At 37.8% G+C, this 27028-nt stretch overlaps 2 protein-coding genes across 3 annotated transcripts in view; one reads left to right on the forward strand and one right to left on the reverse strand.

The window, feature by feature from the left end:
- Positions 1–26737, reverse strand: part of LOC129718995 (protein dj-1beta) — an 81532-nt gene extending 54795 nt beyond the window's left edge. The window contains exons 1-5 of one of the 2 annotated variants that reach the window (XM_055670297.1): positions 26530–26737; positions 26343–26438; positions 26151–26280; positions 26009–26099; positions 25786–25946 (exon numbers count right to left, since the gene is read on the reverse strand). In XM_055670297.1, coding sequence (XP_055526272.1) covers positions 25790–25946; positions 26009–26099; positions 26151–26280; positions 26343–26438; positions 26530–26616 — 561 coding nt within the window. In that variant the 5' untranslated portion in view covers positions 26617–26737 and the 3' untranslated portion in view covers positions 25786–25789. Of the gene's footprint in view, positions 1–25760; positions 25947–26008; positions 26100–26150; positions 26281–26342; positions 26439–26529 lie in introns of those variants that run through there. The other variant, XM_055670296.1, reaches the window with a different exon arrangement.
- LOC129718994 (cystathionine gamma-lyase) lies at positions 252–21178 on the forward strand. The gene is made up of 5 exons (XM_055670295.1): positions 252–452; positions 19589–19745; positions 19799–20173; positions 20244–20424; positions 20557–21178. The coding sequence occupies exons 1-5, from the start codon at positions 418–420 to the stop codon at positions 21024–21026; spliced, it is 1218 nt and encodes a 405-aa protein (XP_055526270.1). The 5' UTR covers positions 252–417; the 3' UTR covers positions 21027–21178.
- Positions 26738–27028: the final 291 nt, after the last annotated feature.

The following is a 27028-nucleotide window of genomic DNA, read 5'->3' on the forward strand; positions in this document are numbered from 1 at the left end:
CAGTGTAGTCCGGGACGGTGTAACACCGTCGCAAAAACAAATCCAACATCAGTTACCACCGACTTTGACCTAGGCCTCTGCCATGGTGAACGCGAACGCGAGCGTTGGGGTGAGAAACTTGTCGTAGGTAAATGAACAGCCGTAAGGAGAGCTATTTATTTACCTACGGGAAGTTTCTCGCCCCATTGCTCGCGTTCGCGTTCACCATGGCAGAGGCCTTACTCGCGAAAAAGAATGACGACGCATTCAAATCGTATCAGTAGAGAGAGATAAATTGAATGGTCATCACACCACGAATGCCAAGCAGTTGTCAGTCAGATCGCTTAGTGAGTGGATTTGTTTGTTGTTTTCCGCTGTGTGCCGTATTTTACGTTTGCCGGGGCTCAATCTAAAGCAATCTTTTTATCGAGAAGTAAAATGCCCAATAGTAAAAGTGTTAGCGATATGAAACAGTAAGTAGTAATACATCAGAAAACTATTCGTTAAACACTCAAGTTTGTTTTCAAATGATAAACTTTTTAAACATGTGAAGAAACAAAATTGAATGCCTAATCATTTAGCGTATGCATCATAAGTAGGTACGTTTAATATTGTCAATTCAGAATGATAGTTATCAACAACGTGCACACCTTCCGGTATGATAGCGATAAAGCCTTTAAAGATATTCATTCTACGCTATTTCACTTTTTACTATGGTATCTTGTTGGTTAGTGTGTGAACGTTACACTGAAAAAAAAACTACATACGTAGTGAAGTGGATTTCACTTAGATTTGCACTAGAAGGCAAGCCATTTCAAAAAAAGGTGGAATACGCCGCACTAAAGTTGTTTATGCAGAACATTCGATTTTTACGTTTCATACTACTGAAACTCGGCGTTCAAACTTTTAGCACATAATTGCATTGTATATAAAACTAGAATTCACAGTTGGGTTTCAACGGATAGTTTAAATGAAAACAATTATAAGCGAATGTGTAAATGAGGCAAGTTTATGTCATTTAAAGTAATACAATCATACAAATAACCAATGCTGACCTTACGGTTCAGCATTGCATTACAGAAGCCATGGTTGATTCCTTTTTTTTCATTTTTCCTTCCTGGACTTTCATCAGAAGTTGCATTATGACTTCAAGTTTCTTTATAAAGTTGAAATAGAAATATTTGTTTTTTTTTTGTGAAATTAGTTCAGTATTAGGATTTTTTTTTAAATCAAAAAACGATTTTTATTCCTTGTGCATTTTTTGTAAAGCACGATTAGTTCTCTACAATTTGGTTTTAGACAGTTTTTTTGTATAACCAATAGCGTTTCTGAGCCACAATGGTTTGAATAAAACCTATGCCAAAATGCACACGTGCTTTTTGGGAATTACTCTTAATTGGGCTGGTAACGGATTTCTGATTTTTATATATCAGCTAAAAGAGTGTAATTTTCTGAGCAAAACGTGATTTTTTTAAAAATGCATACCATATTCCTTCGATTTGTAAATCAAGAATAAAAATCGCTCTTTATCGCTACAATGACAGTTGGCATATGGGCGAATTGTCATTGTAGTGATTTCGAGCAGTTTTAAATCGTGATTTAAAAATTGATGGACAACGATAGAACATGTTTTCAGATGATATAAAAACTGATATAACTAAACAACCTAATTCTCAATTGTCTGGGGCGCTGTCATGCAATCTCTTACAGATTTTGTGGTTCCAATGTGACACATGCACGTAGGCTGGCGCTGATGTCGAAATACAAGACGCAACGTGAACATTAGATGATACTAGTGTTACTATCGTAAAGTACTGGTATCATTCAAACGATGATTTCCAAAGTGTTATGTAAAGTGAAATTTGTTCAAAGTGTTATGTCTGTTAGTCTGTGGTGTTACGTTACGCACGGCTTCTTGTATACTGATCCTGAACTGCCATCGTTTCACGTAGACAACAGTAGCTACAGCCTCAATTTACTGTGTCGAATAAATCGTATCGCAAACATAAACAACTTACTCGATCTGTGCTTTCTGGGTTGCAGTAAGAACGCACCAGAAAATTCTGCATCACCCTTTCCTCTGGCGAAGCCCGTTGAACACCATACATGTTCATATGAAATAAATTTAAAATCGTTTGTTGTAAAGAATCAAAACACGTTAAAACACTAATAACATCTGTCTTGTAGTGCCCTAGTTGCTCTGCATAAAAGTTACCATATCGATATTTTATAGCGCCACATAGCGGGAGCATTACCACTTACGATTAAATGACGGTTGCAAGTTTTCACATATTTTTTAAAAATGAGATGAACGTTTGTTTTGTATGACCATACTACAACAGATCCATCACCATACTGTTAAACCCAACGTAATCCGAATTTATTTCTAATGGTGGTATGAACTTGCCAGTAAAGGTATTTTCAACATTACAAACTAGGCCATCGATCACCATGTATCCAAACAAATCAATAAGCATTACAGGTTACAATCGCGATATATCGAGGCGCTCAACATTCACTTCCTTCAACAAGGTGGAATGATCAATCCTGGTAGAACCAGATGACATTCCGACAACATTCCTAGAAAAATACTGCAATGCCATTATTATGAAAAAAAAAACTATTCAGGTTCGGGTTTGAAAATGTTAGATCTGGTATGGGTTAGGTCTGCTATGGGTATCTCAAATAAGCATAGTAATAAGATAATGATATCTTATATCATGCAATTAAGAAAATCACTAACATTTGAATACCATTCAAGGCTCAAAGTTTCAGGGCAGGCTCAAATTGATATGAAAGATCGATCCAAAAAAAATCTCAGGTTCGGGCCGTGTTTCGGGTTCGGGTTTAACCGAAAAAAGGTTCCGGATTCGGGTCGGGTCCTGCTTTCAACTAAAAAAAAATCGGGTACGGGTTTGAAAAACATCAAACCCGGCCATTTCTAGTGTACCACTCAGTGTCAGTGTCATGTTTTTGGCCCCGGTGTTTCATACTTTGACAAACACCAGAGCCGAGATTTAGCTTCGTGAACACTCTCCTCAGGTGAAAACACTGGACACAACTCTCAAGTAAGGAATAATATTAGCAATGTGCGCATATTTGAAAACGTTTCGCTTCGCATTATGCCTAGTAGATCACTAAGGCAGTGAGCGAGGTGTTTATACGAAGTTTAAACATTCGGCTACGGTTCTTTCACGAAACGCGTGTTGTGTTTCAAATGTGACACTCGGTGCAGAGCGTAGTTTGGACATGGCTGAAATGAGACTGACAAAAATTTATATTTTTTTCGTCATTCTAGCAACAAACATAGCTTTTCTTGTATGTTTCGTTTTCGGTTTATCTCAAAAGTAATAAATAATCACGTGGGACTGTCATGTATTTATGGGCAGTACACGATATTAGACTATTTCGACAGTGATTGTCTCCGGCATGTTTTTTTATAGCAGTCTAACGCAAAACATTCAAAACCACTGCCGAAGTAGAAGCTATAGCACATAAGTTCGCCAACCAAGGCTGTCAAGATTTACTTCCAAAATTAGTTGCTGTTAAATGAATTTAAGTTTTCGCAAGTGAATAAAACAATCCGTATCCGTATTTATAATTTTCAGGCTTATCTAAAACACAATACATATATAATATATTAATCTCAAGCTTTATTCGCAACGAACGCTCGAATTTGACACTAGCGGTTATCATGGAACAATTTGATAGCCTATTCTGCCTTAGATGCCCTGAAACGTTTGCAGTTAAGAAGCGAGAACATTCAATGAATGCCTATTACAGAATGATAAGACTTGTCGTGGTTTAATTGAGGCACGGACCGTCAAGTAAGGCGAATAAATGTTATTGCTGTTGATCGAAAATCTACTAGAACGCGTGCTCTATCGTCATAATATGAAAAAGGTAATAAAATCCCTCTTGAAACGTGTCTAGTAATGCTTTTCTAAATCTAAATTTATTATGGAATGTTCAACATGCATCAGTTGTTAATATCTCCAAAGCGTAATATATTGGTTGGAAATTGGATGCATCATTTATGGTTTGTGCAACGTCTTTCAACATTTACTTATAGTTTGTTAATACATAAATCTGTTGATGTATAGAGAGCGCAGAAAAAATCGTTTAAAATTTCAAACTAATTGGTAATTGGCTGACGCAATACATACCTCAATCGACGTTAAACATCAACAATTTCATAACATTCAGCTCTTGAATGCTTATCATATTTTAATAAAAACCAGCTAGCATTTAAAATATTTAAGGGAATGTAAAAGGAAACAAAAGACTTTAGGAAGATACACACAAAATTACAACTTCAAGTTTAGTTTTAGAGCGTCTTCCTGCAAAAGAATAATTTTCAATTACTTCTCAACTCCTCTTACGATAGGGGATAAGCCTGACGATAATAGAAAAGATACCCTTGTTCAGTGGAAAGAAGGCTCATACGAAACCCGTCAAAAAAAAAAAACATAATTAGAGTGCCTATCTGATAGGTATACTGCCTATAATCGAATATCAGTCCCATCTGGAAAATCATCGAGTTGAGAAAACAGCGCTTGAAGATATTTTTCTTGTTTTGGGTATTTCACCGGTTTGGTGTGGGTTATTCTTATTTATTTTATATAATGTAATGAAATAGACCTTAATCATAACTTCCTTATTGAAGAATTGCCTTTTTCGTGAAAATTGCAATAAAAAATAAGGAAGAAACTGATATGCGATTATTTAGGCCATCGAGTAGCAAAATAATCGCATACCAGTCTCACTTTTAACTGCTCGGTGTAGGAGTAGTCATATTTTTCTCAAGTATTTCGAATATGGGCAGACGTTTATGGCCGCAGACAGTTTCTAAATATGCTGCATGGAGAATGTCGGAGACGTCCACCCATTACTTATCCCGACTTTAAGGTCGTCGTTGGAAAAGCAAAATATAATAATTTCCTTTCTTACGTCTTCAGTATTTTGCAATACGTGCTGAATAAAATTATTCCGCATTAGCCCGTGCATTTAGCATATTGGAAAAGAGGTACACTAAAGTCGCTTTTTACGCGGGGGATACATGCCTCGTAAAAAAAAACCGCGTTAATTCCGGAATCCGCGTAAAAAAAAACGCGTAAATTCCGGAATCCGCGTAAAAAAACCAGCGTTAATTCTGCATTCTGAGTGAAGGGAAACCGAAATCCGCGCAAAAAAAAATACCGCGTAAATTCCGGAAACTGCGTAAAAAAAAACCGCGTAAATTCCAGAATCCGCGTGAAAAAACCGCGTAATTTCCGGAATCCGCGTAAAAAAAAACCCGCGTAGAAAAAAAACGGCGTAAAAAGCGACCTTAGTGTATTGAGAAACGAAAGTTTCCAATTTCATTACAACAGTGACTTGATGAAAGACGACGCACTGTGGGGCAGAACCCAGAAGAGTCGCGACAAAACTAAAAAAAATGAAATTGAGTTTTCATGCCTCATTTTATTTTCTACTTGCAGTAGACATGTTATCGACTAGAAATCATGATAATTCACTTTGAAAAATAATTTAGAAAATGTGCTATAATATTGTAAAAGTGAGGATTTACAAGTCTTGTAAAATAGAAGAAAAAATTTTCTCAGATATTTTCCAGTAGGGCATGCAAATACTTAGAAATTAATTAGCTAACTCATATGATCCTCATAAAACAGAGTATAAACTAATAGGTAATGTGATATTAAGACAGTTTAGTTGAAAATAGGTTCATAGGAGGCATAGTATGTAAAACAAGTTTTTTTGTAATTTTTCCTCATTTTCGGCAACATGAAAAACATAAAGTTCTACGTTGTTCTGCTATGACACTATTATTGTACTAAAATACAAGGTATTGGCTAGTACTAAACCAAAAATCAGCTGCTACTAGTTGCGACTCACCGAGTAATTCGAGTTTTCGCAACGATTGTTTTCATGTCAATTCATGTAAAAATCGTCATTCAGCAGTGTCCGTATCGATGTTTTTCCTACAATAGGCTTTGCTGAATGCCGGTGTATGCAACACGACCATGATAATGTTCGGGGGTCTTTCGAAACTGACGTTCAGTAGTATTAAGACCCCTCGGAAATGATTATTAGTACTAGGAAACAGTTTGTTATTGGGTGAAGTGTTTTAAACAAAAGTAAGCGTTTAGTAAATGGTGTAAAATTAAACAAGAGGAGCTCTTAGCAAGGGAGCATGACCAACTAATCTCTAATTGAACAATGTTCCTATTTGAAACATTTTATCACAAACAATAACATTAAAATTATATTTTATATTCTTTATCAAATATGATGACACATCATAGGTTGACAAAAAACTATAGAAAGGCAACTACGAACCTTCAATAATTCATTCCATGATGACTCGAAAGTTCGAATATATTTGAAATTGAAATTGATGTACTTAAGTCCAAGTTATAATTCATTACTGGAATTTTGGGTTTATGAATAATGAAAATAATTTTATCTCGTTAACGGTCAGTCCTACAGTTGTAATATGTTCGACAACTTTATGTCAATTGATGATATGAACAACTTTCCTGAAGAAACAAAATGGCTAGCACTATTTATTCAAAAGATAGATGTCTGCGCCATCTGTAGAAAAAAAAAAAAGCTGCCTGAATACATTTTTCAAGAAGATGTTTTTATGGTGAACAACATTGCCAAAGATATGAACACTGTGAAAACAACTGTTGAGGAGTCATGAGGTTTTGTCGCGCCAACGGACCAATTTGCCCCACTGGGCGACGCCGATGAAAAGAGGTACAAGCTGTTCTTAGCTAAGCAACTAAAACGATTTCTTTTGAGTTCTGACAATTTCAACTTGATTAATTATTTAAAGTGAGCAGACCATCCACAGGAAATAAACCCCTTACAGAAAGCAGCATTGCTCAAGGCTATTATTCTTCTGATTGACGAAACCAATAACCTTTCGGAATCGAACTTTCAGAAAAAGTTTCAGCACAGACAAACAGATGTGCCACTCGATGACCATTTCATCGACCTGAAAAATAACGATCATTTTGAAATTTTGCTTAGTGAGCAATAATGCCGCTAGTGTCGCTATAAGTAAGCGTGCACATTCATTATCAAAGACAAAACACCGTCAGTAATGCCGCTGATGTTAATTTAAGCAAGTTAAGAGTTTGTAATGATTTATTTATGTACTAATATCTATTCAGAATTAATATTGTGTGTTCTGCCACAAATGGTGACATTTCAACACTATTATATATATATATATATATATATATATATATATATATATATATATATATATATATATATATATATATATATATATATATATATATATATATATATATATATATATATATATATATATATATATATATATATATATATATATATATATATATATATATATATATATATATATATATATATATATATATATATATATATATATATATATATATATATATATATATACAAAAAAGGCGATCGCTCGAAAATAGACAATAATAGAGGGATTTCGGCTTTGTGTGCAATTTCGAAGCTATTCGAGCTAGTCGTCCTCCAACCAGTTTTTTCTCATTGCCAATGCTCTATTGCGGACGACCAACACGGATTTCTTCCTAAACGTTCCTGTGCTACAAACTTGCTTTGCCTGACTAGTTACGTGCTTGATAGCTTCGACAAACGATGTCAAACCGATGTGATTTACACGGACCTTTCAGCTGCGTTCGATAAAGTAAATCATCAAATCACTGTTGCCAAACTCGACCGCTACGGATTTAGTGGCAACTTGCTCCCTGGTTCGAATCCTACCTGCGAGGACGAACTCTTAGAGTAAAAATCGGCGACGAAATTTCGGAATCATTTGTTGCTACTTCCGGGATTGCCCAAGGTAGTCATCTTGGCCCGCTGGTATTTTTGTTGTATTTCAATGACGTACATCACTCGATAAAATGTCCCCGCCTTGCCTTCGCTGATGACTTGAAACTGTTCAATGAAATCAAAAACGTCGAAGACGCCACTCATCTTCAACAACAGCTCAACTTATTTGCACGCTGGTGTAAGTTAAATTGCATGATACTAAACCCCGATAAATGCTCTGTGATAACGTTTACCAGAAAGCACCGCCCACTACATTTCGATTACACATTGGATGGGACTCCAATACAGAGAGTCGAACACGTCAAGGATCTTGGAGTCCTCCTTGATTCCAAACTCACCTTCAAGCAACATATATCGTTCATTGTTGCTAAAACCTCTAGGCAACTGGGTGTGATTTGTCGCTTGACGCGGGACTTTATAAATATACAATGTTTAACGACACTCTACTGCTCACTTGTTCGGTCCTCGCTAGAATTTTGCTCTACTGTCTGGATTCCTCACTACAACAACGCAATTCATCGCATCGAAAGCATCCAGCGCCGGTTTGTGCGTTACGCACTTAGAATGCTCCCCTGGCGACAGCCCATGCGCAATACCCGATATGAGGACCGCTGCCAGCTTCTCCAGCTCGATACTCTCCAGCTTCGTCGAGAAACAGCACGCGTCATGGTAGTGTCGGACGTTTTGACATCCCGGATCGATTGCCCAGCCATTCTCCGCTTGATCAACCTAAACGCGCCATCTAGAAACCTGCGGAGGTCATCTACGCTGCAACTACCTTTCCGCCGCACTAACTACGGTGCTAACGGTGCCATCACTGGTATTCAGCGAGCTTTCAACCGAGTTTCATCTGCCTTTGATTTTCATCTATCGCATCGAGTTTTACGCTCAAAATTTATTTCTCTGTTTCGTAGTGTTTTATATTATTAACCATTAGGACTAGCTATTTATGTCTGTTGGTAGTTGCTTATAAATAAATCTATTTATATAAAAGAGAAGTTTTGTATGTATGTATGTATGTATGTTCCAGCATAACCCTCGAAGGCCTGAACCGATTTCAACCAAACTTGGCATACGTGTTCTTCGTACAAAGGAAGTGGTCATAGACATATTGGATAGGGGGAGGGGTCACCCTTAAAGAAGGAGGGGTTCAAAAGTAATAAATTTTCATACATGATGGAAACCTTTCATTGAAATTTGATGATTTTCGGCTTCTTGGTCATATTTGGAGGCCGGAAGTTGATGTCCAGAGACCGAAACATGATTTTCGATGCCATTTTCAATCCAATATGGCGACTTCCGGTTTCTGGGAAGCCATTTAAAACTGTGGAAAACGCTCACAAACCTCCCTATGTTGGTATTTCCGGAGCAAAAATGACTCTTAACAACCGGTTATCGGTGTCTGACGATACTTTGAAACTTGGGTTGCCGACTTCCGGTTTCTGGAAATCTGCAAAAATTAATAATTGAATTATATACTTGGAAATATAGGTATTTTCGCAATCGGAATATTTCCAAATATTGGCCTTTTTTGAAACGTAGTGACGTCTGTTTGCAGCCGAAAATCGGCTTTCGTGCAAATGTTCCAGAGAAGTGTTTCAAAACATCCAACCTGCTTTGATCCGTTTTTGGAACGATTTATTGACATATTTCTTGCATAATTGATAACGGTGAGTCCAATCTAGCGTTTTGGATAAAAAATATGTTTGAGAACGTTGCTGAAGTTCAACTATTACAGAATTAAAATTTGGTTAAGAGCATCGATCAAATAAGATAAGAGCTCCTAAAATCAAGCTATTTATTTAAAAAAAAGTTTTGTATGTATGTTTGTATGTCCCAGCATAACTCTCAAATGACTGTACCGATTTCAACCAAACTTGGCATACGTGTTTTTTGTACAGAGGAAGTGGTCATAGAAATATTGGGAAGAGGAAGGAGCAACCCCCAAAGGAGGAGGGGTCTTAATTGGTCAGTAAATCAAGTTTTTTCATGCATTATAGGAACTTTCTGAATGAATACGATAGTTTTTAGGCCTTTGGTCATGTCTGGAGACCGGAACATGATGCCGAAAAGAGAAAGGGGCAGCTGTCAAAGAGGGAGAGGGTCTTAATTTATAAGAAATTCAAGTCTTTTTGTGCCCTATGGGAACTTTTTGAAAAGGTACGATAAGGTACAAACCTCCAAACATTGGTATTTCCGGAATCAGGATGTCCTTTTGAAACCAGAAATAAAAGTCCAACGACAATTTTTAAATTCAATATGGCGACTTCCGGTTTCAGAATTTACATATTTTCGGTATCAAGATGACGTCCAGAATTCAAATACACTAAGGTCGCATTTTACGCGGTTTTTTACGCGGATTTTTTTACGCGGTTTTTTTACGCGGTATTTTTTTTTTTGCTCGAATTTCGGCTTATCTTCACTCGGATTGCAATATTGACGCAGTTTTTTTTTACGCGGATTTCGGAATTTACGCGTTTTTTTACGCGGATTCCGGAATTTACGCGGTTTTTTTACGCGGATTCCGGAATTTACGCGGTTTTTTACGCGGCACGTATCCCCGCGTAGCAAGCGACTTTAGTGTGTTCATGTCCGGCGCCAATTTTTAAATCGTACATTGCGGATTACATTTTCTGGAATTGTTACTAGAATACAGAAGAAGGCTTGGACGTAATATTGAAACGTTGTTTTGAAATCAATTCCGCGATTTCTGCTTCCTGTCAAGCTGTGTAAAACTGAGTAAAATGGTTAAATAATTTCAATATTTCTAGAAAAAGAATTATGTTCAGAAAATGACAACGGGCGTCCAACGCTATTTTTAAATTCAAAAAGAAAAATATTCAAATACTTTCTGATATTTGGTTCATAGGTCAGACTCCCCAAAACCGAAAATTGGTGTCCGAACATTTGGTATAGTAAGGGTTGTTTTTCTGCATTGGAAGTTATTCAAAACTTAAGGAAAATGTGGAGATACTCTCCGTATCTCCAAATTGTTAATTAATTCATGAAGACTGATGTTCAACTTTAAGGATGATATTGATATTGTTTACACAAAAAAATAAAAAGAGAAGACATAGCAAGCAATAATTTTAACTGTCAGAGGTGAGCTTAGGCTATTGATTATGTAATTTCAGTGTAATTTGAGTTAATTGTAAGTTAATCGATACCGTCGAAGATGCTGATGAGGCAATCCATTTTCCAACGAAATTTTTGAACTCATTCGACCCAGCTGGAATGCCTCCGCTTCGATTGTTAAGCAACGAAAAAGGGTGTATATAAGCAAGTTTATAACTAAAATAGAAATATTATTTGAAATGATGGGTTGGAAAAAATATGTGGAAATATAGAAAATTATAAATAAAGCAGAAATTTTTACACGAGCAAGGCCGGGTACATTCAGCTAGTAAATAAATAAAAAAGCGTACAATATATATACACGGTGTTCCAAATACCGTTATTATAAAATAAAATACGCCATCAAAACTGTTTATGCCAGTTGGTTTGTATTGCTGTCCTGCACTTCTGGGCCAAATTTGAAAATCATCGTTGGAATAATTTTTGAGTTAAGTCCTTTTAAAGTTTTAGGGAGGATTTCTCATACAAATATACTTAAACAACCCTTCCAAAACGAACATAAATCATAGTAGGTATTGTTTTGCAGACAACATATGCCCATTGACGACCTTTCTGGAAGATTTGAGCTTTATTAGGACCATTGGGAAAATTTCCGAGTCAAAAAAACCCCGGATAAAGTAGCCATTTGTCAATTTAAGCCAATAAAACATCATTTGAACCTCAGTTCACACTGGAATTCGAAAACTAGACCAATGGAAACTTTATATCTTGATGGCTTAATACGAACAGTTATAAAAAATATACCTTAAAAACTGTTCACGTTAGATGGTTTCTCGAAGATTTATTATGAGAATAATTATTCCTTTCCTTTTGTGGTATGAAGGATTTTTATCGCTCCCAAGTTATCGTGAAACAGGGTGCATATATCGTTAGTTGAATTAATGATTGGCACAATTCATTTTTTTAGCTTTTGGTTGCAAACGATGCCTCAAAGACCCGTTCCAAAATTTGCAAAAAATCAGTTGGTTGCCTCAAACCTCGAATATCATAGAAAAGATTAAAAAATGAGGTTTCAACTTATACAAATTGCTCATAATATGTACATAATAGACCAAAAAGGTTCAATTGAAATAAAAGGTCATGAAATATGAAGTATTCGTGGCAATGAATAAAGAAATTTTTCGACATTGATCTCATAAAACGTGAGTTTTACCTCTTTGTCTAGTTACTACATATACATTTCAATGTTGAAAGGATTTGTGTGCTACTTTAATGTACGTATACTGCCGGTAACCGCAAGTCAGTTCCATCTGTAATTTTGTCAATTTTGAGTTAGCCTCGTATTTTGGCCTAGCTTTGAGTATATTTTCAGATGTACCGATAAAAAATAGTGGTTTGTTCAACAAAAGTGGAAATCAATACCAAGTCGAATTGTCACATTAGGCAAAGTAACCGCAAGTCAGTCCCAGAAGAAAAATAACCGAAAGCCAGTCCCGATTTACAAAAAAAAACATGCATAATACAACAGTAAAATGAATGGGGAGTAAAAAAGAGTTCGATACGACCGTTTAGATGAAAATAAGTTATCTAGTAATAATTATCAATTATTGGGATTATTTTTTAGTTTGAATTGGTGATGAATTTATGTGGAGTAATTTTCTGCTAATACGAATTCAAGTCATTTTATTTTTTGGTTCGCTTTTTCGTGGATCTATCCGCAAAATCTTGAGTATCGAAAAAACTTCCATCAGAATCCAAGGAATCGTTCCAAGAAATCTCCAAAGGTGATACTCGAACCTCTAATGGATTTGGATCATCTTGACATTTGTTGTCGGATAAACCAATTGCAGTCCCGGCTTCAGTTTCTTTATCCGAGTCCTCACCGGATAAGCTTTCATCGGTTCCGTACATCATGAGAATTTTCCAAACTCGACATTTCTTAAAAGGTTCTCATGGACATACACTTCCTAACAGCGAAGGATTGACAGTTTTCTACGGCAACGAATAACAACACGTCAACACGCACTATAGTTTCAACATGGCAATGTGACTGACTTGCGGTTACTTTTCTCTTCGGTGTAAAATGTAACGGCAAGTCAGTCACACTCAAGGTTTTTATCATAAAATCAATTATATCAATGATTTTTACAACGTAATTAGTGCAGGCTAGTATGCAAACTATATTTTAGCATGAATATTGTCAAAATAATTCATCTCAAATAAGTGATAACTGAGCGTGAATGAAATATCTTTCGAAGCTGTTTTCTCGTTTTAACATTTTTACAGATGGGACTGACTTGCGGTTACCGGCAGTATATGCTCCATGCATCATGTCTAATAACTAAACATTAATGAAAAAAAAAGGGTTTACACAACATGTTTTTCATTCGATTCTGCTCCTGTTTCTAAAACGAAGTTCGTGCATTGTTCGAAAAAACATTGCTATTTCCTAAATATATCCACGAATATACATAACAATACATATTGATAGATTTACCACAGACGAACAGATATACCTCTTCGAAAAAAAACCTTGAGAATCCTCGTCCTCGTTTGCAACGTTATACTTTATACTTCGTAAAAACGGATTGGACAAAGAAATCATTATTGAGTGACACGTCTGTTTATCTGTGGATTCACTATAGACCTTTTCAAGAACTGACAGGTGTCACCGAACCTGCTGATGTTGATGTTGCTTTTAGGTGCGGAACGTAGCTTTGAAGTTCCAGTTAACTGAGATTTCAAAAAATGTTTTTGGTTCAGGCCCCGGGTAAAATGGCAATTTTTGCATTTTACCCGGGGTTCTTTAATCCAAACAATTGTCCGATAGTCTTGATACAGCTCAAATGTTCCAGAAAGGTCGTCGAGGGCATATGTTACCTGTAAAACCATTTCTACTATGATTATTGTTCGTTTTGGAAGGGTTGTTTAAGTACATTTGTATGAGAAATCCTCTCTAAAACTTTAGAAGGGCTTAACTCAAAAATTAGTCCAACGATGATTTTCAAATTTGGTTCAGAGGTGCAGGGCAGTGCTACAAACCAACTGACATTAACAGTTTTGATGGCGTATTTTATTTTATAATAACGGTATTTGGAACACCGTGATATATATATATATATATATATATATATATATATATATATATATATATATATATATATATATATATATATATATATATATATATATATATATATATATATATATATATATATATATATATTGTACGCTTTTTTTATATTATTGAATGTTATTGGCTTTCGCAGTTAAGTTTATGTAATTGCAGGAAAATTATTAAACCTACTTGTCAAGGAGAAAATAAAAAAAAGGAATAAAACAAAACTTAAAACTATCTTACTGACTATAAAGTTAGCTAATCGTTGCAATTGAGGATTGCAACGATTTTTGTCGGAATTTGTTGATAATTTGGCTTGACATATTTTCTAATGTTTCTACATTAGTGAGTCTATGTAGCTCGTTCGTGCTGAACCAGGAAGTAATGTTGGAACAGTTATAAAATTAACTTCACCTCCATGTCTCAGAACGTATTATCTTTTTCTTCAGTAATAAGCTCCCGAACAGTTTTTATTATCTGCATGAAAATTAGGTTATCGTATAATCAAACTTTAAAATAGTCAAGCTTGATATGACAAGCAACTATATTATAGAAAATGGTTAATCCTTGTTGAAACGCAAATTTCGACTGATGTGATTGGCCGTTATATTATTGCTTTCCTAAGCACGATCGACAAAATTATAGACCTAGTAATTCGGAGTGTACTATTTGGCCACACATACATACATAAGATCCTGTTTCAGCCAAAACTGCTCATATTAGTTCTAGACAGCGACTACAACAATCCTTACTTAACAGCAGCAGCTGTGGCAGTAGATAGCATCTGCAGCAGCAGTGGAATCAGCAGTGATATTGGGGCCAGCTGGTGAAGCGGCACTTCCTCTAGTGAAAGCTGCCTTTGTGCAGTAGGGAGCAGCATTAGTACTAGGTAGATTAGCCGGCACTTCCTCTAATGAAAAGTTGCCGTTTTTTGAACACACAAACGTTTTGGGATGCTGGCATTCAAAATATTTTTGGCCGTCAAACTTTCAGTGTGAAAACAGCTTTCAGCTGTGTTATCAGAAAAATGCCTCGAGTTCCCTCTGTCGGGGTAGCACACAGATGCGATCCACATTACATCCGATATGAAATTGAACAACAACAGTTCTTATAGGAACAACAAATAAATTATTGAAGATTCAATATTTTCTCGTTTTGCGCTGGAATTAAAGGTAAAATGTTAATTTAAGCTGCATGCACTTTGACTGTTGAAACTTGTTCGCGTTGTAATAGTGTTTGTTTCATTCCTGTTCAGTGATGTATGTGCAAACTAAAGTTCGGTAGCCCTTCAACTCCTCTTTTGCACAAAACTTTAAACATATTCAATACAAGTGATGCAACAAACAACATTATGTAGTTCTACGTTAACCTTGCGGTCGTGGCTTTGCATTCAACCCTGTGATTTTTTTCTTCGAATTGATTCAATCAAAAAACAAAAAATTTAAGAATGTAAGAAGTAAAGTCCATTCTACTCGGTCCTGGGCTACTCGTCGCCAATTTCCTAGACGTCTCGATACTCGCAAATCCGCTTCAACCTGGTCAAGCCATCTGCAGGGTGGCCACCCAACCGGGAAAACCGGGAGAACCGGGAAAAAAACTGGAATCGTTTGGAACCGGGAAAACCGGGAATTTCATCGAACATTACAAGCCGGGGTGAGATTGTGCCAGTGGGGGGTGGGATTGTGCCATACAAACCCATTTTTGCAGCCATCTCATGGCGATCACAAGACCAAAATTTCTTAAGTAAGTTTCCTCGTATACTTAACCAAAAAAAGACTAGTCCTGTGAGCGGAAAAGATGGCTGACATATCTTACAGTGCATAAAACAGTTTTTTTGTTTTTATTCATCTTCCTCTTGAAAGCTAACTTGACCAAGGTAAGCTCTCCGGAAGTAGCATTCAAATGGCTCGAATTTTGCCCAGAGCAAATGGTTCACAACGATAATCTCGCGGGAACTGTAGCTGATAGATGTCGCCAAGAATACTCACAACTATTGAGTATGCATTCGACGAAGACATTGCTGACTTCCTACCTTGATACTTTTTGTAGAGATCTGATAGCTGCTTCAGGCAAGAAACTTCCTAACTTTACTGTGTTTATTAAGAAGGTTCTGATTCTATCGCATGGCAATGCCACGTTGGAGCGAGGTTTCTCCGTGAACAAGGAGTGCGTAGTCATGAATTTGGAAAAAATCAGTCTTGTAGCGCAGCGCATGACGATACAGTACAGGTTGCCGGAGGAGGACACGAAATTGATATTGATGAGGAGATGCGTGAGCTGCTGAAGTAACGTGTTTTGAGTGTTATGGAAATACTCTTTTATATATTGCTCTTTCATATATTGAATCTTATCTGGTTGAGGTAAAAACGATTCCTTCAAACTTAATTTGGCCTAGAATTCCTCGGTAATGAGTATTATATGCGTTGTTTATAAGATACTTGTAGACATCTCTTCTCGGAAAGGTGACATCCGTCGCATTTTTCGATTTTTTGCAACTATATCTCTTGATTCAAATAAGGCTGAACACGTCAAGAAGTGACTTAGAGCATATTGAGATGTAAATCGAAAGACACGCTTTTTTATTCCTTAACTGCATGGAAAACTACAGAATTCAAAAGTACAATTAACCAGGAAAAATATTTGAAAGAACCGGGAAAAACCGGGAGAAAACCGGGAATTTTATTTCGGGTTTTGAGTGGCCACCCTGCATCTAGCACGTTGGGCCCCTCTATTCCTGGTGCCGGTGGGGTCCTTGAAGAGAACCGATTTTACCGCGCTGTCATCCAGCATCCTCACGACATGCCCGGCCCATCGTAGCCTCCCGACCTTCGTCAGGTGTGCAATGGGAATCTCTCCAAGTAGTGTCTGTAGCTCGTGGTTCATACGCCTACGCCACTCTCCGCTTTCGGTTTGTACTACACCAAATATTGTCTGTGACACTTTCCGTTCAAATACAGCCAGTGCGCGTATGTCCTCTGTGAGCAGTGTCACGGTTTCGAGTCCATAGAGAGCTACGGGTCTAATTAGGGTTTTGTACATCGTCTGTTTCGTGCGGCAGCGTATGCTCCTGGATCGAAGCGTCCTGCTAAGGGCAAAGTAGGCTCGATTTCCAGCTTGAATACGTCGTTGGACCTCCTTACTTGTGTTATTGTCGGCGGTTACCAGAGATCCCAAGTATACGAACTCCTCTACCACTTCGATTTTGTCGCCGTCCATGACCACCGTCCGTGGGAGGCGAATGTTAGTTCTTTCGAGCCTCTTCCTATCATATACTTGGTTTTCGACGCATTTATTTCTAGTCCAACTCTTTTAGCTTCCACTTTTAGTCTGGCGTAGATTGCCTCCGCCGTCGCTGAGTTTCTTGTAATAATGTCCAGGTCGTCTGCGAAGCCTATGAGTTGACTACTTTTGCTGAAAATCTTGCCTCTCGTTATGATGCCCGCCCGTCGAATTACACCCTCAAGGGCAATGTTGAACAGTGTGCAGAATAATCCATCTCCTTGTCTCAACCCTCAGCGCACTTCGAAGGGGTTCGAGAATGTCCCCGACACGCACACGTAACACATCACTCGGTCTAAGGTAGCTTTGATAAGTCGTGTAAGTTTATCCGGAAAACCGTAGTCGTGCATTATTTGCCATAGCTGGTCTCGATCGACTGTATCATACGCTGCCTTGAAGTCAACGAAAACATGATGTGTGAGCACGTTGTACTCCCGGCATTTCTGAAGGATCTGCCGGAGAGTGAAAATTTGATCCGTAGTAGCGCGTGCTTGTGTGAAGCCCGCTTGATTCTGCTCTACGAATTCTTTCGCTAAAGGAGATAGACGGCGGATTAGGATCTGGGAGAGGACTTTGTAGGCAGCGTTGATCAGCGTAATGCCGCGGTAGTTACTGCATTGTAGCCGATCGCCTTTTTATAGATGGGGCATACAACTCCTTCCATCCATTCCTCCGGTAGTCTCTCTTCCAAATCCTAGAGATTACCCAGTGGAGTGCCGTTGCTAGAGCCTCTTTTCCGTGTTCATAGAGCTCTGCCGGGAGCCTGTCCTTGCCGGCGGCTCTGTTGTTCTTAAGTGACCCAATTTCCCGTTCGATCTCCAGGATATCAGGAACTGGGACACTACTGTCGTATGTAGGCACTCCAAGGATAACTTCCCTTCCGCCTCCTTCCGTTGCTCCGCTATTGAGGTGCTCATCGAAGAACTGCTGCCACCTATCAACCACCTCGCGCTCGCTTGTGATCAGGTTTCCCTCCACGTCCTACACATATCTGGACTCGGTGTGTAGCCTTTACGGGATTGGTTCACTTTTTCAAAAAACTTGCGTGTATCGTTAGCCCGATCTCTGTCCTCCTGCTGGCGCTTCTTCCTCCGCAGAATCGTGGTCAACTCATTTCGTGCTCGTCGGTATTTGGCCGCGTTCTCTCTTGTGGCGATGCTTAGATAATTTTTCCAAGCTCTTTTCTTCCTCTCCATCGCTTGCTGGCATTCCCCGTCAAACCAGTCATTTTGTCGGCTCGATGCCACACCTAGTGCCGCGTATGCGGCTTCTCCAATGGCCGAGCGTAACTTCCCCCATCCATCGTCGAGAGTCGAAGCACATAGCTCTTCCGTGGAAGGTAGTGCCTCCTCGAGTAAGCGCGCGTAGTTCTCTGCAGCCTGCGGGTTGGTCAACTGCCGGATGTTTGACCGGGGAGGACGGTTCTGACCGTGTGTGAAATACCGTGGATAGTTTTGAGCGCACATAAACTGCTACTAGGTGGTGGTCTGAGTCGATATCCGCACCCCGGAGGGAGCGTAGGCTGAGCTTTCCTCCGAGGAGGTCAGCCCACCTCCCCCTTCCCTGTCAGCATACGACCAAGGTCCCACCACGGGTTGGTTACCATGATCTTCGCTTGGTTACTCGTATCCCGGCTGGTACCACGGGGAGATAGGAATAGGAGTTGCTGGGCAGGATGCTATGGATCACAATGGGGTCTATTTTGTGCCAACTAGTACGGGTTGTACTGCAGGTACACTCTGCCCAGCCGTTTACCAGCATTTATGTTATGCATTTATGGGTAGTAAAACGACAGACAAACAGACGTGTCAATCGATGACGAATTCATCGACCACAAAAATAACGATTATTTTGAAATTTTGCTTAGTGGGCAGTAATGCCCCTTGTGTCGCTACTTAAAGCAAGCGTGCACATTCTTTATCAAAGACAAAAACCGTTAGTGATGCCGCTGGTGTTGATTTAAGCAATCGCGCACACCCATTAGCAAAGACAATCCCGTTTTACGAATATAAGTTAGAGTAGACAATAAGCTCACATGGTGGGGCATGAGTGTAACGTTTCGAATAAGAACGAAGATTTTTCAGGATTTTTCTTCGAAGAGGCACGTCTGTTTGTCTGTGGTGAAACCTTGGGATAAAATTATATGAATAATACTTTAATACTATGATACTATTTCATCCCGAAATAACTGAATATTGCAGAATGCTGAATTTGATTTCTTTGAACATTTTTTTTTTTTCAAACCATTAAATATTAAAGATTACTTGTTTATCATAGATTGGTTGCTGAAGATGGATTTCTAGCACAGCCAAAAGGCTTCGCCACAAAAGCAATTCACGTAGGCCAAGATTCAAGTCAATGGAAAAGCAATGCGGTTGTTCCGCCAATTAGTATGAGCACTACGTTTAAGCAATTTGCTCCAGCTCAGCATGGCGTATGCATTTAGAACTATTGTGTAGCTGTATAATGTAATGTAATATTTTGCAGGGCTTTGAATACGGCCGTAGTGGAAACCCGACTCGCAACGTGCTGGAACAATGTCTTGCGGCTTTGGATAATGGCAAATATGGTCTTACATTCTCGTCGGGATTGGGCACAACAACTACTATCATTACGATGCTTCAAGCCGGAGACCATATAGTCGCTGGAGATGATCTGTATGGTGGTACTAATCGGCTGCTTAGAAAGGTAGCTCTAAAAATGAACATTTCGATAGATTTTGTCGATTGTACTAACATAGCCAAAGTCGAAGCAGCGGTGAAACCTAACACCAAGCTGTTCTGGATTGAGACACCGACCAATCCATTATTGAAAGTTATTGATATTGAAGCAGTGTGTGCAGTAGCGCATAAATTTCCTGAGGTAAGAAGGAAACCATGCAAATATTCGAATGAAATGAATCAAATCACTTTGATATTATTTTTCTGTGCAGGTTATTGTAGTGGTGGACAACACATTTTTGTCTTCATATTTTCAACGACCATTGAATTTTGGAGCTGATATAGTAATGTATTCTTTAACGAAGTACATGAACGGACATTCCGACGTTATTATGGGCGCAGCTGTTATGAATGATGAAGCCATATATGAAAAGCTAAAATTTCTTCAGAATGGTAAGATTCATAGGATGAAACCGTTTCATTATTTACCTTTACTGTTACCTATAACATGTAAGGTATCATACTCAAGCAAATTTGCGTTACTGGATAGAGATAATGTTTAATCTTGATCACTTTTTTTTATAGCTACCGGCATTGTACCTTCACCATTTGATTGTTACCTCGTGAACCGTAGTTTGAAAACACTGTCACTTCGAATGGAGCAACATAAGATCAACTCATTGGCTGTTGCGAAATTCCTGGAAAAGCACCCGAAAGTGGAACGTGTGTTGCATCCTGGTCTGCCATCACACCCTCAGCATGAGTTAGCGAAACGGCAAACATACGGTCACAGCGGAATTATGTCATTTTATATCAAGGGTGGGTTGGAACAATCGACCATATTTTTGAAGTCACTGGAAGTTTTCATCCTAGCTGAGAGTCTGGGAGGCTATGAAAGCCTTGCGGAGCTACCATCGGTAATGACGCATGCTTCGGTGCCCGAAGAACAACGAGTTGCTCTCGGGATTACAGATGGGTTAATCAGAATTTCAGTTGGACTCGAAGACTCTGATGATTTAATAGAAGATTTGAAAAATGCTCTAAGCAATATTTGAAAGGGATTTATACTAAACTGTTATAAATTAGGAGGCTATTTGACATGAAAAGCAAAATTCGCGGTACGCCATATTTCCTTGTATAGTTCATGTTTACCATGAGAGATTCCAATATAACAAGTTTTTTGAATAAATTGTATGACAAAATTTTACGATTTGAAAATTGTTTTCATTTGACTTGTCTCAGTTCAGGTGTCTTGTTCAAATTTTGAACCCAACATCGCGTAACATAAACCAGAGGCTAAAGGCTCTCTATAGATTTAGCCACCATGGAATTGCATATATTTGAGAAAATGTCTTTTTCCCATTTTACCTGTTACTTATTTAAAAGATTCGAATCGATATATGTTACTTAGGGAATGAACCGGGATAACGAAGTCTTTCAACTCGAAAAAGGGAAAAAAAGTTACGTGATATGAGTCGATGCGGAACAGAGTGGTCTATAAACCATTTTTTCGGAAATGTTTTTTTTTTACATAAGCTACATCTACTCAAAAAAACTGATGTTAGAAAATCATGAATATTTAAAAAATCGAACTTTAACGCTGATTTATACCATGTTGAAACTTCGTCTGAAACAGAATGGCCGTTCTGTTTCGGAACAGAGTGGTTTGTGTACATAGATCGGTGTAATACTATCATGTAACCAGTAACATGTAATCTGTAACATGTCACATGTGATGTGACATGTCACATGTGATTTGTAATTTACACGTATTGTATTATGAAAAATATATGTGAAATAACATGCAATACGTAACATGTTGTGTAACATGTACAGGTCGGACTCGATTATATACAGACTCGATTATATATTGACTCGATTATATATGATTCGATTATATATAAAATTGTATATAATCGAATCATAATTTTTTTTTTAAATTCTAAATATAACTTACCTAAAGCAGCAATGTCGTATAGGGATCGTTCAAAAATACGTAACGCTTAGGGGGAGGTAGAGATCTGACAAAACGTCGCAATCAATACTAAAAATTTTGAAGATCTATACAAAGAGCGTTACCTAGAGGAAAGAGGGGGTCGAAAATAGTTTTTATTTACGGTACATAATTAATGGACGTACCCTTCAGTACAATATGAAGTAACGCAACATTTTTTGACCCAAAACGTTGATTTTTGAGCCATAATGTTTCAAGTAAAGTAAGGCTGATCTAAAACAGAAATATCGCGAGGGAACGTTTACAAATTATGTAACGCTCAGGAAACGGGAAAGAGTGTTGGGTTGGCAAAGTGTTGCAACCCATACGGAAAATTTAAACAAAAGCATGGCAAAGGTGGAAAGGAGATCAACAATAATTATTCTTACGTTACGTTATAAATAAGCGCTTCCTTATTGATTCATAAAAGTCCGTTCAAATATTACATAACGCAAGCAGGGCTGAGGAAATTTTTATGCATGGTGAGCTGAGTATTGGAAACATGCTAGACAAAGTAGTAAGGGTTTTCCGGGAGTCCAATATTTATGTCACGTTAAATTTGAATGGACCCCAATATTACTATTTCAATGTTAAAGTTGCGGTGATGGAGATTGACTCTTTTCAAATACTAATTTTTATGAAGTTGAAATCAATACATACATTTTTGTACATACATATATTTTTGTAAGAAAGGTTTTTTGTGACTTTAAGGGGGTCAGTCAAAAAAATTCTACTTATTTATTAAAAAACAACAAAAGATGTATGCAAAATAAACAAAAAAAAATTTCTTCTGATTCGATTATATATAGGATTCGATTATATATAGTGAAAATTTTTCGGAGACTGTATATAATCGAGTCCGACCTGTAATGTTAAACGTCTCATGTTTCATGAGACCTGCTATGTATATCATATAACATGTGCCACTAACCATTTTATACAGTGAAATATATATGAAGTCAGAGTGGTCTATGTACATTGGTATGGCAAAATCACTTATTTGGGCAAAAATGGGTATTTTATGTTTTCACATGATTAGGGTTACCATTGTGATGTTTTTTTTTTTGAGGTATCAAAAAATAAAACACGTAATTAGAGATTTACACTTCAAAATACGCCACTCATTTAATTATTGAAAGTAATTCTCTGACGATACAATTTTGCAACTTTGATTAATCAGGCATTAGAAGATACCTAAAAAATGCAGCACACGTAAACTGTTTCAAATTGGGTCCTAAAGTTTTAAACGGTTTTCTGATTTTTATATATCGGTTGAAAGAGTGCAATTTTCTGAACAAAACGTGATTTTAAAAAAATGTTTATCGTTGTCCCTCCATTTTTATATGAAGAATAACAAACTGCTCTAAATACCTTAAATGACAATTGGGTTGTTTAGCTACTCACGGATTCCTGATTTTTATATAGCAGGTGAAAGAGTGTAATTTTCTGAGCAAAACGTGATTTTTTTCTAAGTTTTTTATCGTTGTTCTTCGATTTTTGAATGAAAAATAAAAATCGCTACAATGACAGTTGGTATATGGGCGAACTGTCATTGTAGCGATTTCGATCAGTTTTAATTCGTTATTTAAAAATTAAATGACAACAATAGAAGATTTGAAGAGGTGACATAAAAAACTGATATAGCTAAACAACCCAATTCTCCCATATATCGTACGTATGCCAAATGTCATTCAAGACACTTCGAACAGTATTTTATTCTTCATTTAAAAATCGAAGGAAAGCGATAAACATTTTTTTAAAATCGCGTTTTTCTCAGAGTGAATGACAGTTAACTCATGTCCTAGCAGGGGGGATCGATCTGTCAAACATCGTGTAACCAACATATTCGGCAACATGGTGTTTGTTTTGGTTTTTGTTCTTTTTGGTTATGAAATTGATCGATGTGAAATATTATAGAATTGGAACGTTTTTTTTATCAAAACTCGAGAAACCGCGGAAAACTTTTATGAATGTGTTGTGTAGTGATTTTTACCTCATTATCGTTCATAGTTACAAACGTCACGGACCAACAAACGTCATGGACCAGAGCTGATCTGCGATAACGCACACATATATGAAATTTGACAGCAGTGAATCCCCTCTGTGTCCTAGGCTCAAAGTAATCTGTGCCTGCTGTCAGCAGTAAAAAAAAGAGCGGTGATTAGAGGTGGGAAAAATGCTTCACTATAGTGAGCGGTTCAGAGCGGTTCCGCTCACTAAGATGAACTAGTTCTTTTTAACAGCTAACTCGCTCTTTTCGTTCCTCCATAATTTTTGGTTTTTATCAGTGTAGCTAATTATCAGACACCGCAAGCGAGAGCCAGGTGAAAGCTTTACACCCGATTTGCCAGGCGCAAGGTCGCGCGCAAAATTACAATAGAACTCCCAGAAACAAGCTGCCACCAAACGTCTGCCCTGATATGCATGACTCGCATTTCTCATCACTCAGTCACCAGCCAGCCGCAAAAGCATGCAAAAAAACAACTTGCAACAGTCCATACACAGGTACACGGGTTGGCTAACGCCGAGTACGCACATGAATGGATGTGGAACGAAAGAACTGATTCACTGATCTGGCAATCCGCTCGCAGGCTGATCAAAAGATTCAGTTCTTTGAAAGAGCGAAATCTTTCGCTCTCAGAAAAACTGGTTCGTTCGATGGCTTTTTTGTTCAGCTCGCAGGCAATCCGCTCGCGGTCAGAAGATTTCGATCTTTTAAAGAACTGATTTTCTGATCAGCTCGCGAGCGGATTGTCTGCATAGATTCAAAAGATCAGTGAACCAGTTCTTTCGCTCTTTTCGTTCCACTTTTCGTGTGCGTCCCGGCGTTAGTCAGCCCGTGTGCTGTGTGTGAACTGTGGCAAGTAGATTTTATTTTTTATTCCCGCGGCTGGTGGATGGTTATGCATAGGAGAGCAGGCAGCCGGCGGCAGCTATTTTCTGGGAGTTCTATTGCAGTGTCGCACGCCGCTTTGCGCTTGGGGTGTAAAGCATTCATATGGCTCTCGCTTGCAAAATCAGATTCAGCTTTTTGTTTGAAGTAAGGGGTGAGTTACCGCTCTTTAAAAAAGAGCGATAGATCACTCACTCACTTTGAAGAACCAGCTCTTTAGATCAGTTCGTGAGCGGATTGCCCACCTCTAGCGGTGATATGCTGGGGCTTATTACGGATGTCACCTCACGGTGAGAACGAAGTGAAAAAATTTCACGGTGAAAAAAGACGCGTGCAAATCAAATAGGAATCACATTCACCGTGCCTATTACGGTTGTCATTTCACCGTGAAGTGACTCCCGTAATAAGCCCCGCTATCTCGTTTACACATATGTTGAGATGTTAGCCCTTGAAACTATAGTCACTGTTTCGTCAAATACATGGTGTATAGGACGACAAATTTCAAATTTCTTCCCAAATTTTTTTCTGGATACCACTTGGAAAAATCCTTTACTTCGATCTTCCATGCGTAATAAACGAAGTCCTACCGTTACATTCTAATTACTATGATTTTCCATTTTTTATAATTTCAAAAAATCAAGCTTACAATGCAGCTGCAAAAATATTGTTTCCATCGTTTTAGGGTTAACGGGCAGTGGCAACTATATTGCCACCAACGTTTGTGCCGTTAACGGGCAGTGGCAACTATATTGCCACCAACATCGTGGCGTTAACGGGCACTGGCAACTATATGGCCACTAATGTTTTTGGGGTTAACGGGCAGTGGCAACTATATTGCCACCAATTTTTTCAATTGATTTAATAGTGAATTTTTTAACAAAGGTATATATTACCAACAGTGAATGAACAAGGCAAGACCAATTTATACCGTTTTAATTGATATTATACAGCATTCCAGATGCAACCTGTTTTACTTTATCTAAACCAACCAACATTTCACCTATTTTAAGAGCGAAATCAAACGCCGTGCCAGGTCCACGACTAGTTATAAGATTCCCATCGACAACAACAGTTCTGTCGTCGATATACCTGAAATTTGAAGATACATTAATTGGCATTTCTTTAATATGAGATGCAATACAGGCACTAACTTATATTTTTCTGAAAGCTGGAACTTGAATGAAGGATATGATGTTAATGATTTCCCTAGCGCAATCGAATGCGTTAATAGAACAGTTGGAGCTGGAAAAATTTTGACTCGTAAAATGAACCTTCGATAGTAATTTAACTCACCTGCACAAATTGCTGCAATCAATTTACCTTCGGACTCAAATGATTTTAAAATGTCACCCACTGCTGAAGATTCTGACATTGCTGTTGAACCACCTAAACCACCCGGAAGAGCGATGGCATCGTATTCTTCCTGATGAAAAAGAAAACTTTGATTAGTTTTGTTAATGTTTACTCTGGGATGTTGCGACTTACCTTAGCAACTTCATTAAGTGTGGTATCAGCAGTAATTACCACTTCTCTCGAGCATTTGATTCTTGTTTCACCGAGCCCAGCTACGGTCACATTTATCTATTCAATTTTATCAGTATAAACATTAATTGTTTCCACAAGGTGACCTTGGCCAATGTATGTATATGTAATCAAATTAAAAATAACTTACCCCACATCTTCTCAATACATCGACACAAATGACAAACTCCATCTCTTCTGCGCCATGTGGAAGTAACATAAGTAATTTCTTAGACATATCTCTTGATTCGGCTTGCTTGCAATCGATAACGGCTTACCGGTAAACTAAAAAAAAAGAATTATTCATTTAATAATGCACTTAAGTAGTAGGATTGGTCGATCTTAGATCGATCTTAGTAGAATCGATCTTTTTGATCGGATTTTTATCCCTGCAAAAATCGAAAAGATCGTTTACTTTTCGATTTGATCTTTTCGATCTTTTAAAAATTTAAATTATTCTTCAGCCGCAGCAGTTTTTTTAGATGCCATTTTTGGTCATTGTTAGTGTATCGTTGTTTTATCGGGTTTTGAATGGTTGCGTGCGATTATGACATCATCATGCCTCCTTATAGTCTGTTCCATTCCCGCAAAAAATGCAACTGATGACGCACTAGCAGATATGATAAATATGATCAGCGTGCAACCAAATC

Source organism: Wyeomyia smithii, chromosome 1, assembly GCF_029784165.1.
Source record: "Wyeomyia smithii strain HCP4-BCI-WySm-NY-G18 chromosome 1, ASM2978416v1, whole genome shotgun sequence".
NCBI classification, from domain to species: domain Eukaryota; kingdom Metazoa; phylum Arthropoda; class Insecta; order Diptera; family Culicidae; genus Wyeomyia; species Wyeomyia smithii.